The sequence below is a fragment of the Solanum dulcamara genome, chromosome 11 (assembly GCF_947179165.1).
Source record: "Solanum dulcamara chromosome 11, daSolDulc1.2, whole genome shotgun sequence".
NCBI lineage: Eukaryota > Viridiplantae > Streptophyta > Magnoliopsida > Solanales > Solanaceae > Solanum > Solanum dulcamara.
Window position 1 is genome coordinate 42,012,539 of NC_077247.1, and position 14,507 is coordinate 42,027,045.

At 34.1% G+C, this 14,507-nt stretch overlaps 1 protein-coding gene across 1 annotated transcript; it reads right to left on the reverse strand.

Moving 5' to 3' along the window:
- Positions 1-4,038: 4,038 nt before the first annotated feature.
- On the reverse strand, positions 4,039-12,831 carry LOC129872294 (copper-transporting ATPase RAN1). Its single transcript, XM_055947228.1, has 9 exons — positions 12,350-12,831; positions 9,174-9,788; positions 8,290-8,719; positions 7,824-8,149; positions 7,180-7,238; positions 6,724-7,066; positions 5,754-5,954; positions 5,394-5,651; positions 4,039-4,729 (listed from the first exon to the last, which is right to left on the reverse strand). The coding sequence occupies exons 1-9, from the start codon at positions 12,653-12,655 to the stop codon at positions 4,253-4,255; spliced, it is 3,015 nt and encodes a 1,004-aa protein (XP_055803203.1). The 5' UTR covers positions 12,656-12,831; the 3' UTR covers positions 4,039-4,252.
- Positions 12,832-14,507: the final 1,676 nt, after the last annotated feature.

Genomic DNA, 14,507 nt, shown 5'->3' on the forward strand with positions numbered 1-14,507 from the left:
TTATATTTTACAGGAGCGGGTTTGTGTTACGGCTTCGGGCCAGGATTAATAGGCCTAAAGCCCTCAACCAATCTCGAATTGGAACTTTTAGACTCCGTTTGGTTTGAATACAAATTACGATGAGATTAATTATGATGAAATGAGTTATGGTGGGATAAATTTTTATTACTCGTTTGATTTGGCATATTCAAAATTATATTCATTACATAAATCGAAGAATAAGTTGTTTGTTTACAAAAAATACATTTCACCTTATTTTTTTATTTTTTTTTACATTTACTTAGCAAACTTTAGTTATTCATTCTTAAGAATAAAATTTTCATCTTATTTAACTAAAATGTTTTTGTGTATGCATTTCCATGATTGTGTCATGTATTTTTAAAATTAAACTTTCATCTTATTTAGCTTTAAATAAAATTTCTATCCTATTTAACTTAAAAATAAAATTTTTATCTTATTTAGCTTAAAAATAAAAACTTCATCTTATTTAGCTAAATAAAACTTCCATTTTAAGTTTATTAAAGTAAAATAAATTTATTATTAAAAATATCTACATTTTAAAGTTATTTAATTTTTAAATGACATAAAAAATATATAATTTTTGAGTGAGTAATAAATTATTTAATTAAAATATGTAATTTTGTAGTGAAGTGAACATTTTAAGAGAAATCAAAGTATAAATAAATATAAGAATTAGACAAATAAATTCAACTTATAATATGTTCATAAATAAAAATTGTATTTATAAAAATGTGATTTCTTAACATAAAAATAACGATTAGTTTAGGTTGTGAATGTTATTATGAATGTTACAAAATTATGTTAATATACATGAATGTAAAAAGTGGTGTATAAAAGAGAGTTTAAGGGGAGTATTTTTGTTATTTAACATACTTTATTCCAAAACAAGTTATCCTGGATTACTATTTCATCATCAGGACGGAATAACTTATCCTAGCACTAATTGTTAATTCTGGAATAAGTTATTTCATCCCTTGCGACCAAACGAGTGATTAAAGGGCACTTAAAAATTATCAAGGAATTAATCTCTTTTATCCATCACACCAAACGACCCCTTATTATTGGAAAAAAACCTGGGTGCTTTCTATTTTTGCTTAGAAGAAAATTAAATTAATTTATTTGGAAAAAAAAGGATAAGAAAAAGGTGGGTAATTGAATCAATAAGTTGAAAATTCAGTAGTCAATCAATTGAGGTACTGAGATTTTCTAAATTAAATTTATTAGATCAGCTTTCTAAATATGTAAATGAAACTAAATCACAACAATAATAACATACTCAATAAAATTCCATGAAATAGAATTTGAAGAAAATAGAATATATATACAGACTTTATCACTATCTCGTGGAGGTCGATATGATACACTTATGTGCAGAAAATATATTTTCATATTTAGTTTGAAATAATAAAACATTGAAGTTTTTACTCAGTTTGAAGATAATAAAGTTATTATCTTTTACCTTGGGTATTAGAACAGATTTGATGAAAATATGCAAATAGCTACAAGTAACATCCAAACTTGCTCTAACTATTAAACTAAAATTGATACGATAATTTTTTAGCATTAAGCCAACATGCTATGCCTTTTATTTTATTATTATTATTTCTTATAATCTTTGTGACGTTTGACTAAAATATCAAGTATATTTCTTACAAACATTATACTGATACAACATGTTTTTTTTTTTTTTTTTTACTTTCTAAACTACATATTTTCTGTAATAACTCAATAATTATTTTAAGAACGGTAAAAGGCCAGAAATATTTCTAACTATTGAGTATGGCTTTAAAATATCACTTTTCTTATTCGACCAAAAACAATCTCAAGGTTATCTTTTGATTTAAACATGCCCTAAGTTTAACCATTGACTAGATGAGACTTCATAAAAAGTCACGTAGTAATATGGGATTAGTCCAAATATTAATTCAATCTGAATTAAATCATCCAATTCATATATCAAAAGAAAATACATCATCCACTATATTTCACATTCATTTTTTGACCCATAATAACATTGTTAAGTGGACTACAAAATGGTATCTTCGTCTATATGTATTGTAGTTGTTGTTCCTTGTCGTAAAATGATTTTTGATTTTTTCCAAATTTAAGAACCAAAAAAGGATAGACGACAAAGGGAACTTCTTTTTATAAAAAAATTTAGTGATTTTTTTCAATAAAGTCCTATCGTAATCAACTAATCAATAGTTAGTTTTACGAGCATTTTTTTATCCAAAAGATAATCTTAAGGACATTTTTTATTCAATAAGGTAAAATAAGATATTTTTGAGTAATCATATTCAATATTTTAGAGGTATTTTTAATCTTTTTTGTTCTTAAAAAAAAAAGGATTTGTCTTTGGTAAGAAGAGCACAACCCATATTATTGTGACCTCTGTCTTGTAATTGTCTTAATTGAGCATTATATGTATACAAAGCTCTTAGTAATTGTGGTGACATAACTTTATTCTAATTTTATATTATCTTTTTTGCGCAGGGAAATAAAGATCAAGAAAAAAGGCACACCTATGTAGTTGCATTCCTTGAAAATGCTGAACTGTTTAAAGTGTGAATTTTTGATATTTAAACAAGAAAACATGGTTAAATATGCCATCGAATTTTGAGAAAAGATTCATTTATGTCCTCCGTTAAAAGTTTGTCTCATATATTCCATTGTCATTTGAGAAAAGGCTCATCTATGCCATTATTTTTTAACTCCGATTTTGCAAAACCAACCAAACAATTTTTAACACTTTTTATTGGAGTTTTGAATCAAATGTACTCTTTTTGCTTTTTTTTTCTTCTAGAACACATGAAGAATACCAAGAACTCCAAATTTCCAACTTCTTCAATTTTTCACGAAATCACCTCAAATTTCAACAGTAGCATCCCTCCGAGTTAGCTATTAAAATTCAATATCTCTTGAGCTCGAATTCACCTAACCCAACAAGACACACTTAAAATTCTTCAAAGTTTCAAAATTTAACCTCCTTTAATGGTAGAATTTTCACCACAACTCATAATTACTTGAAATTTTGAACATAGTCTCAAAAAACACTATTTAAAGTTCATTATGTCTATGTTCAAAATTTCAAGTGATTTTAAAATTGTGGAGAAACTTCTACCATTAAAGGAGGTTAAAGTTTTGAAACTTTGAATTTTTTTTAGATGTGTCTTGTTGGATTAAGTTGAATTCGAGCTTAAATGATATTGAGTTTTGATATCTAGCTCGGAGGATTGCTACTATTGAAATTTGAGGTGATTTCGTGAAAAAATTGAAGAAGTTGAAAATTTGGAGTTGTTGGTGTTCTTGAAGAAGAAGGATCAAAGAGAGTACATTTGATTCAAAATTCCAATGAAAAAGTATTAAAAGTTGTTTGGGTGGTTTTGCAAAACCGGAATGGCATAGATAACCTTTTCTCAAACAGTAATGACATAGATGAGCTAAACTTTTAACTGATAACATAAATGAGTCTTTTCTCAAAATTTGATGACATATTTGAGACTTGTCTCTTTAAACAATAAAGTACTAAAAATTAACTGAAATATAAGATATCGAAGATAAATCGAGATACAATTCCAAAGGTGTAATTTTGGATATGCCCAATAGAGTTGTTGAAAAATTAATATGATATAAATTTCTTAAACCAACTGAGTGACCTGAACCATTGACACCTCTAAGAAGAACAAACTTTTTTAAAAAGAAATATTAAAAAGAAGAAATAACAGGAAAGGAAAAAGTAGATATTTTTCAAAATCTCACATAACTCATTCTTTGTGGTGTCGAAATTGTCTGGCACTTGCAAAATTCAAATGTCATCAGCAATCAATTGGACTTGGTAATTTAGGGAGGATGGAATATACGCATGCATAAGAGAGGTGGAGAGGTGGAGAGGTTGTTTCTAAAAGACCCTCAGCTCAGTGCAATAAAGCTTAAACGGGAAACTTTTTAGTTACTTGTACACTTTTAAGCTCATTGGACGACTCAATACATGGATGTCACAAACCTATACACTATCACCATGTAGAAGTTAAAACTCATATAAAAAGAAATGCTCTTTAAAAGAGGAAAACTTAAAACAGGCAGCATTTACATTGAAAGGGTGGGATATTCACCCTATGTATGAAATCTAAGAAAAACAGAAGAAGAAAAAGGTTAAGGAATACACAAATCTGAGTTGATCCTAATTACCTACTCTTTTTTTTTTTTGGCTCTTCATAGTTTGATCTCATTCCTACTCTATAGTTATTTCCAATATAGTGGTAAGTCTGGGTTTCTTGTATCTCTTTAGATACAGAGAAGAACATACAACACTTACAGATGACATTGCCATGCATGCACCAGCTACCCATGGTGGCAACTCCAGTTTTAGCAAAGGAAAGAAAACCCCAGCAGCCACGGGGATGGCTATCACATTGTATGACATGGCGAAGATGTAATTCCACCTAATCCGCGCAAATGTCTTTCTTGAGAGGTCTATGGCAATGATGACATCCTCCAAGTTGCTCCTCATTAATACATATTCAGCAGCTTCTATTGCAATATCAGTTCCCGCTCCAATTGCCATACCAACATCAGCAGCAGCTAATGCAGGTGAGTCATTGATCCCATCACCTACCATAGCAACTACACTGCCTCCCTTTTGAAATGAACGGACGACCTCAGCTTTTCCTGCTGGCAACACCTCTGCTCTCACGTCCTCAATACCAACCTGCAATTCAAAACAGCATCCAAGGGGTCATTAGTTTAACCCAGAATTCGCGGGCCATCTTAACACTTCTCAATAAATTGCATTAATACATCTACCATCCCCTGTATAAGCAACTGCATTACTTCAACTGACTGAATGAAATATCACATATTTATCCTCATACCCCCACCCCCTAAAAAGAATAAAGAAACCTCTCTCTCTCTCTCTCTCTCTCTCTCTCTCTCTCTCTCAATTTTCTTGAAAGCCAGCCCACTCAAGGAAGACAAACTGAAAGCCGCAAATTACTAAAAGCAAATCATCATCTTTCAAAGAAACAATGGTAAAAGCATGTGGAGTTCTTCTCACTCTGGCACCAGGAAGTCTGACTCGAGTGATGCCTAATAGTTTCACAATGCATTGGTGTCAAAGAAGGCTCGGTAGAACAAAACCTCAAACTATTCTTGTTTCATCTTTCAACAGGTGGGGCTTATTTCAAGCTGGTTTCAGGAGTGGGTAATGATATCTTACATGCTAGTCAAACACGGGGACAGGAAATTGAAGAACGAACCCCAAAACGATAACACTCTGGAAATTAAATTAGGTCACCAATTTATCTATACCCAGTTTTGTAAACTAATATTACATTGTAGAAGAAAATCTTGATCACAAGGAGGAAGATTCAAACCTCCTTAGCAACTGCACGAGCTGTTCTCCAATTATCACCAGTAACCATGATTGGTTTGACACCCATTTTTATAAGGCCCTCTACAACAACAGCCGCTTCTCTCTTTAGTGGGTCTGCTATCCCCAGAGCTCCTATTACAATTTTATCCCGAGCAACAAGAATGCCAGTCCTTGCACTTTCTTCCAACTCTACCACAAAATTCTCTACGTTGGAAGGTATAGTTATCCCATTTTCGGTAAGCAGCTTCCGGTTACCAACCTGTTCGTGGCATAAAGATGAGAAATAAAGACTTTCCTGATTAGAGAGTAAGAAATTAACCACCTCTCCAAATTTGTGAACATCATGTTATTGAAAACTCACCAAAACCCATTTCCCATCTATGGAGCACTGTATACCTTTTCCAGGCAAAACAGAGAAATCTGATACATCATGAAGCCATCCTGAAAACTTAGCCTGTCCACTATAAGTCTGAAACTCGCTGGTATTAGAAGGCTCGTCAAAGAAATGGAAATGACGAGCGTATTCCAGGATGGCTTTGGCCAAGGGGTGTTCACTGCTAGCCTGCATTATAAGCATAGCCCTTAGATGATATGTAGCAAGAAGAGAGAAAATTGCAGTAGTTTTTATAACTTTAGAACATTTGTTTTAAAAAGAAACTACTCCCAGTTCCACTTTATATGACACTCTTACATTTGAAGAATCAAATAACCTTTTTTTACCACAACTCTTACTTATACTTAAATATTTTTAATTATAAAAACTAATTTTAAGCATGTAAACAAACTTCTTCATTCTTGTAAAAATGGAGGGGGTATGAGTTTTGAATTGGTGGCAACATTGAGCAACAAATGACTGCTTTAGTAATAAATAGAGGATCCTAAAAGCTCATTCGAGAAAAAACTTTCAAGTGGTTGCTTGATAGTTAAGAAAAAGGAGAAAAGAAATACAGAAATCTTAATACTCTGAGACTGACTAAAAATATTAGGCACAGTGCTTTAAGGGAATCAGAGTTTTACTTTTCTTAATCACTTCTATCTCCTCAAGAGAACAACATACGAATAGCATCAGAAGATTGTAAGAAATGGGTTTCTGTGGTATCCCAGCTAGAAGACTTGAAAGTAGAAAATACTTTTGCACAGATGAAGTCTTGTCTTTTGTTTCTATTAAAATTTTTGGTGCACTGATGTGTTTTTTGTTAGCATAGACGACTGCATACCTCCTTTTTTTTTGGGGGGGGGGGGTAAGTTCTACTCTACTCTTTGTATACCACTGGTGTATCCAGGATTTTTACCCACATTATTATTTCTTATCAGAAAAGACTTTAATGTACCTCTGCAGAAGCTACCAAAGTTAGGAATTCTCCACGATACATTTCATTGAAAATTTTGACAGTTGTGACCTTAGCATTTCCCTGGGTCAAAGTGCCTGTCTTATCAAATATCACATGACTAATCTTCTGTGCCCTCTCCAATGCATCTCCTCCTTTTATCAGCACACCATTGTTGGCACCAACCCCTGTCGCAACCATAACAGCAGTGGGGGTGGCCAAACCAAGTGCACAAGGACATGCAATAACCACAACAGATATTGCAAACATCAGAGAAAACACAAAATAATTGCCATTTTCTGGAAGCCATTCTTCTGGATAGCCTCCAAGAACCCCAGCAACATACCTGGTCCAATGGGTAAAAAAAATAAAATAAGCACAAGCTTCCAAACAGTAGTGATAGAAGTAATTTGGAATGAGGAAATTATGAAAAACTAATTAGTTGGAAGACAAACTCACCATCCAAAGAATGTCAATAAGGACATAGTAACAACTGTAGGAACAAAAATGCTTGCGATCTGTAAGTCATAAGAGTACTCACCGTGAGAAAATTCAGTCAGCTCAAACATCAAAAGGAAAGAACAAAACAGACAAAGACACTCATCAACAACGAAAGCAACATTAAAGACAATTTCATTTAGCCACATCATAGCAAATTATCTGCCTAATTGGAGTTCCATATCATACTATCCTAGATAACTTCCATAATAAAGAAATGACAAGGACGGCAGTCGGCACTGCCATCGACATTCAAAGATGAATGCTACGGCTTCAAATATATCACCAGTATGAATGATTTGTAACCAAATAAGGGAAAACATACAGTAAAATGGTGTACAACACTCCAACTGTCAGAGATTAAGGCTAATGGAATAAATGAGAATAGAGGCTAAACTTATTAATGCAAAGAAAGATAGGTAAATAGTACATTAATGGAGAAAATGGAAGAAGATATTGAACTTTCCATTTAATCAATTCTTCTTCAAGTCCATCAGTGATTGTGTGCTAAAGAAAAGCAAATACTAAAAAATTAACACCAGGAAATAATCAACTTGCACTGAATTGACAATACTCTTCAGCATTATTACACAAATAATACTTACATAGTCGGCAAACTTCTGAATGGGAGCCTTTGACATCTGTGCTGTCTCAACCAGAGATATTATCTGACTCAAAATTGTGTTCGACCCTACTTTTGTGCCCTGTATGTGAAGAGAACCATGTAAATTGATTGTACCTCCAATCACCACTGAATTGATCTCTTTCAAAACAGGAGCAGATTCTCCAGTGACCATACTCTCATTCACATGGCTTGAACCCCATACAACAACACCATCCACAGGAACTTTTGTACCAGGAAGTACTTTTAATATATCGCCAGGCTGAATCAGTAAAGCATCTATTTCTCTTTCTCCTACAACTTTTCCACCTGGAATACAGGGTAAACATAACATCAGCGATAGGCCCCTTTTGTACTTTGAAAATGTTGCAAGTTGTTTTAACACAGTTACCAAGAACTATACATGGTAATGTCTCGAAGCATTAGACAGAAAGTCCAGATGTTTTTACCTTTGTCTTTGACAAGCAGTGTAGCTGTAGCTGGAGTAAGCTCAACAAGTTTTTTGATAGCACCCGATGTCTTTCCTTTAGCAAGAGTTTCCAAGTACTTTCCCAGAAGTACAAACGTGATTAACATGGCACTTGTTTCAAAGTAAGTTGGAGACCAGAACCCAGAAACTGCACCATAAAGTAATGCACATACAGAATAAACATAGGAAGCTGTAGTTCCCAATACAACCAAGACATCCATGTTTGTGGAACCATTTCGAAGCGCTCTTCCTGCTGCAATATAGAAACGCTTACCAATACCAAATTGGACAACAGTCACTAACGCCCACTTTAACCAATCACCCATTTGAAAGGGACCACACTGCCAAATTAGTAAAGAATAAAGTAGAGGTATCCGAGGGCAGAGAACTCGCATTAGAATCACAGGAACCTGGCAGAAATTTGTATGTGTTAGATGATAAATATATACGAGTACGACAAGTGAAAAGACAAAAAGGAGGACAAAATATCTCAAGTAATCCCGTCATATAACTGGAATTTAGCAGCACCCTTTTTGTGTAAAATCATACATCAAGAATCATGTTTGCTCATAGAGAGTTGTGTGATATAATTTGAAACTACATGTTACGAGAGTAATGGAACATGTAGGCTGTAGCAGAAAGAATCTTTACATTTACAAAGATATAGCACTTCAAAAGCTCCATTAGATCAACTGAAACCAAGTATTGGAAGTTAGGAAGCTTCCATCACACACAACCATGTCTTTCTAACCCCTCAAGCGTGGAGGGGAATGGTTGAGGGGAATGGTTGAGGCTAGAGCAAAAAAGCTAAATCAAGAAGAAAGGATAGAAGTACAACAAATAAGCAGCAAAAAGGTTACTTACACTGAGAGATAAGCTGGCTGTAAAAAGCCGAAACATATGCGAGGACTCTTCTAGATCTCTGGAAGCCATTCTTGTATAAGGGTTCTTGACAAGTAACTTAAACTTGCCACTGCTTCCCCCTTCAATACCATCTACTAAAGATCTTGAGCCAATAACTTCAGGATCAAAGACAACTTCGAGCTCACGTGATATCCGATCAAAATAAAATTGTTTGACTCCATGCAACTTTGAAAGAATGCCTTCTAAAAACTGTGCATCCATCTCACCAGAAATACCAACCACCCCAAGTACAATCTTGTCCTGCTCACTGCTCTGCACAAAGGAAGCCTCAAAACCAGCATCTTCAATGGCATTTGCTATATCATCCTTACTGATTATGGATGAATCATATTCAACCTCTCCTAATGATGTAGCCAAAGCAACTACGGCCTTTCTTACACCTGGGAGCTTTTTTAGGATACCTTCAACAGAATTTACACAAGCTGCACATGTCATACCACCTATTGTAAACTGGCCTACTACAGTTCCATGTGGATTTGTACGAGATGCAGTGGGTTCTGAAAGAAGCTCTGCCTCAAATCCAGCATCTTCTATAGCATTTGTAATCTCTTCATCCTGAAAAATGAATGGGGACATGTAAAGTTATTTTGCCATATTTTGCATCAGGCTACATGCCACATTAAGAACATTATACCAGATTGGACGACACTTAACTGTATAATCAAATACTACAACACATCAGCAAGAACCAGTAAAGATCAGTAACTCGTGTTTGGAAATGACTGTTTTTTGCAGAAGAGACTTAATCAAGCCTATCCTTTTTGGGTTAGCTAGAGCATGTACGTTGTTTCCTAACTATGTCACTTCCCTCTTTTTCATATTTAAGCAGAAGTAAGGACAAGAAGTTGACACGAACTTGAAGGCGTCAGTTCAACCATTTAATGCAATGTTAGAATGGAAACTCTAACTAAAATCAGAATACACGCTATTTGAAATAACTGAATCCCTATCAAAGAAAATAATGATTACATCCTTATTCATAGTAACAAAAATCAAATACCAGACAGACAAAGAACCAAAAATTAAAAGCCATTAGTATAATTCTACACATGAAAAAAAAGTTCAGACAGTCAACATCAACTTTAAAAGTCCTCTTTATCTGACTTGATTCCAGAAATGAGTTGATCTAGCACGGCATTATATCCTTTAACAAATACCAAGAAGTCTAACAGAATGACAACTCACACTTGCTAGGGAAAAAGAAAATGATCAGATTGCATATGACCACGGTGTGACAGCTCAAAACGAGAATGATAATCTAGTTAATCTGTAATAGGTGACAAAGTGATAACTTTGTATCACCCCCTCGTTTCTCAAACCTAATATTCACAACCACCTCATCCATCAACCACAACCACAACAACTGTTTGATGTTCCCCTGATAATATAGGGCCAAAACATGAAAGAAAGGTCCTGCATACCTTAAAATATATAGTGCATACAAGTTAAGCATAGTCAGAGAGCTAGAGAACTGTCATTTATATCACTCTTAATTCTAAAAGAAGTTACTCTTACTGCTCATGTTTGATAAAGGTTTGACCAGGGTTATCAAACGCAAAAAGAGCAAAAAAGCTCTAAGGTCCATTGGGGATTTAAGCGCAAAGTGCAAATAAAGTGTGGGCTTTAATGAAAAAAACTATCAAAGGGAGAAAAAATACAAATATATATATTTAGTTCAAGAGTAAAAATTATAAGCATGAATGACAAACATATAAATACAGAAAATGAAAAAAGATTACGATAAAGTGAAATAACAATTGTCACATTGGCAAGGAAAAGTATGCCTTAGAATCTTGATGACGACACTAAAGCGCACATTAAGCGAAGCGAAGCGCTCAACACATGTGGAGCCTCACTTTGGGGCTTAAGTGCGCCTTTGACAACACTGGGTTTGACATCCACTAAACACGGTAATGATGGTATATGTAGGTCTTTCAACAACATCATACTTCATATGCCACCTATTCATTTTGAGTTGCTATGTTGAATACTTTGCTCAAATAGAGGAATGTGATCTCTAGTCAATATGTCAAACCTGGACTGACCAATAATATGTATGATTGGTCTATGGGCACTTAGGTAATACCACTTTCATCATTTTGTCTACCTATTTAATCACAAGCACTTTTATCATCTTGCCTAGTGATGTACAAAAAATAAATATTTTGTGCTAAGTTAGAGGACCAAATCATTCCAAGTGTTTGTTGTCCTTTGTTCTGTCTAAAACAAATGCTACATGTGCTTAACTAGATAGAAATATTGAAAGCCTGGTCCTGAATCTCAACTGTTTTACCAGTACATAGCCAATGCACAGCTTTATATTGCACAGGGTATGCACATCAATCTCTAATCTAAAAGAGAGAGAATTTGTGATATCAGACCCTTTTCTCCCTTCCCATTAGGGAATGGAAGGAAGCAGGCCAACCTATTAGCTCTGATCAAGCACATTCTGTTCTCAACTAACCAGCAGAACTTCCTCATACACCTTTCGCACATGGGAATCTAATGGACAGAGAACTTCAGTGATCAAACCTCTATTGGTCAAGACACATCCCCCAAAAGGTGGACATATCTCCATCTGGAATCCATCAAACATAGCTTAATATCATCCAGCAAAAAAAATGCATCGGAGCTAATTTCCCAAAAAAAAGGAAGCATTTTAAAGCAGCTGACTAAGATCTCTAAGGTGTGACATTAAAAAAAATACTACAAGTTAGGTGGAATAATTATGTCCAGAAAACACAAATAACTAGAGAAGGTAAAGAAATCATCATTATAACCAGATATTAGGGACATGAAGTTCTTTAGAAAGACAAGCAGACCAATAATCAAACATCACCAAGATACAACTAAAATTACCTAACAAATATCAAGCAGTTAGTGCCAACCCATTCCTCCCAAACAGCTAAAAACATCATACTCAAAATTCAGCAAAACTTCCAAAATCATCAAAACCCCAGGATTAGTAAGATGTACACCTAAATTTTCATCAAATGAAAGCCAACCCATTTAACCAAATAGCTCAAAACCTCAACCAGATTCAAAATGCAACTTAGAATTATACTAGAACCAACTAATCAAGCTCATCAAAAAAAAAAAAAAAAAAAAAACTCAACCTTGACCAAGCTAGGATCGAAGACAACGTCAGCCTTATTCTGAAGTAAAGCAACAGAAGCTTTAACAACACCATTTACACCCATCAAAGCTCCTTCCACTGAGGTAGAACAAGCTGCACATGTCATCCCCGTAACTCTAACCTGAATTCTCCTCAAATTCTCATCCAACTTGTCCAAATTCTCTTCGTCATACGAATCCAAAAGCCTCACTTCCTCTCCGGAACCATCTATATCAACCTCCTCCGCCGCCGCCGATGACGACTTTCCGGGCACCGTCAACTGCACGTCCCTCATGCTCGGTGCCATATGATTAACTCCCTTAACAACAAACCAATTCTGATATTCCCCTGTAGATATAGTTTCTCCGGCGATATATATATATATGTATTTATAGGATTCACCGGAGAAATAGATATATGGGTTCTATGTAAAGATTTGTTTAAACATTTTAGAAAGAGAAATCTGTGGGTTGAAGGAGGAGACGGAAAGTGGGAACGACAGCGAATTTGTAAGTGAAAAAAGGGGAGGATACACGATGTGAAATGACTTAAATGACCTTGAATAATCTGTACTGAGTTTTTTTTGTACTACAAATTTTTTTAATTTTTTTTTGATGAGTGGGACCATGAGGGTTTAGTGAGGGAACTCAATTTCATTTTTTATTTTATTTTATATAATTTAGGAAGTTTCAATTGGTTGTTTCTTTGTTTTGTTGGGTAATTAGAGGGACCCAAGGAAGATTAAGGAGTAATAATGAAAGGCAAATGAAAAGTGATTAATTCGTCAATGATTTGAAATGGTACCAGGGACAATTAATTCATGAAGAATTCTTTAAAAGATATTCGAGAGTTTTGACTTTTCGGTTATAACTACTGGGAGGTTTTGGTAGGAATTACTCCCTCCATATCATTTTAATTATCAGAATAAAGTTTTGCAAATCTTTAAGAAAAATTAATAAGGGATACAATTTAACTAATATAATCTTACTATAAATATTCTTCAATCATTATGTGAATTAATTTTTATTAATGGATTATTAAATTTATATATTAAATATCATTAATTGATGTGTTATGTATTGAAGTAGTCTTGTAACTTTAAAATGGTAAGCTATTGAAACAACTCAATGCTACTAATATAGCTTTGATCCCTAAGATTCTTGTACCAGAATTTGCTAGCCAGTATAGACCTATATCCTGCTGCAATGTGTTGTATAAGTGCATCACCAAAATGATTTGTATGAGGCTTAAAGTGGCTATAACTCACATAGTAGCAGATAACCAATCAGCATTTGTTCAAGGAAGGTCTATGCTACATAATGTCTTAATATTTCATGATATATTAAGGCATTATAATCGACAAACTTCTCCCCAATGCTTGATGAAAATCGATTTGAGGAAAGTGTATAACATGGTTAACTGGGAATTTGTGAATGAAGCCTTGAAGGGTTATGGGTTGCCAACCAGATTTGTCGATCTTGTTATGACTTGTATTACATCTCATATGTTCACAGTTAAAGTAAATGGAGAAGGACATGGATTCTTTGCAGGAAAACGAGGGTTAAGGCAAGGGGACCCTATGTCGCCTCTATTATTTGTAATTGATGATGGTGAAATTATAAGATTACAAATTACAATTGAAAAATAAAATGAAGAAATTAACTTCACTTCTTGGCTGAGGCGCGGATATCTCGCTCTCTTTAAGGAGATTCAAGCCCACTGCAGTAAATCGTTTCACTGGTCCAGCAGTAGTCCTCTTGACTTGTCCCCTCCAGGATACAACAGCCTTATCATAAAAATGTAACTCAACAAACTCTGGACAAGAGTTGAGTTTAAAGCTCTACACAAAGAACACCTCCCTTCAACTAATAAGACCCTTCAACTAATAAGAACTCTCTTTTTTATATAAACTTAACTCTCTCAATTTTTTCTTCTCTTATCCTTATTTCAAAACAAAGAAGACCTCTCTATTTATAGGAGAGAAAATCATACAAAGATGAAAAAATAATAGAATGCCATCATTATCATCATTTAGTGTACCATTATGATTTAGTGCACCATTATGATTTAGTGCACCACTTATTAGTGATAATTAGATTAAAAATACATAATAATATGATTTAGTGCACCACTTATTAGTGATAATTAGATTAAAAATA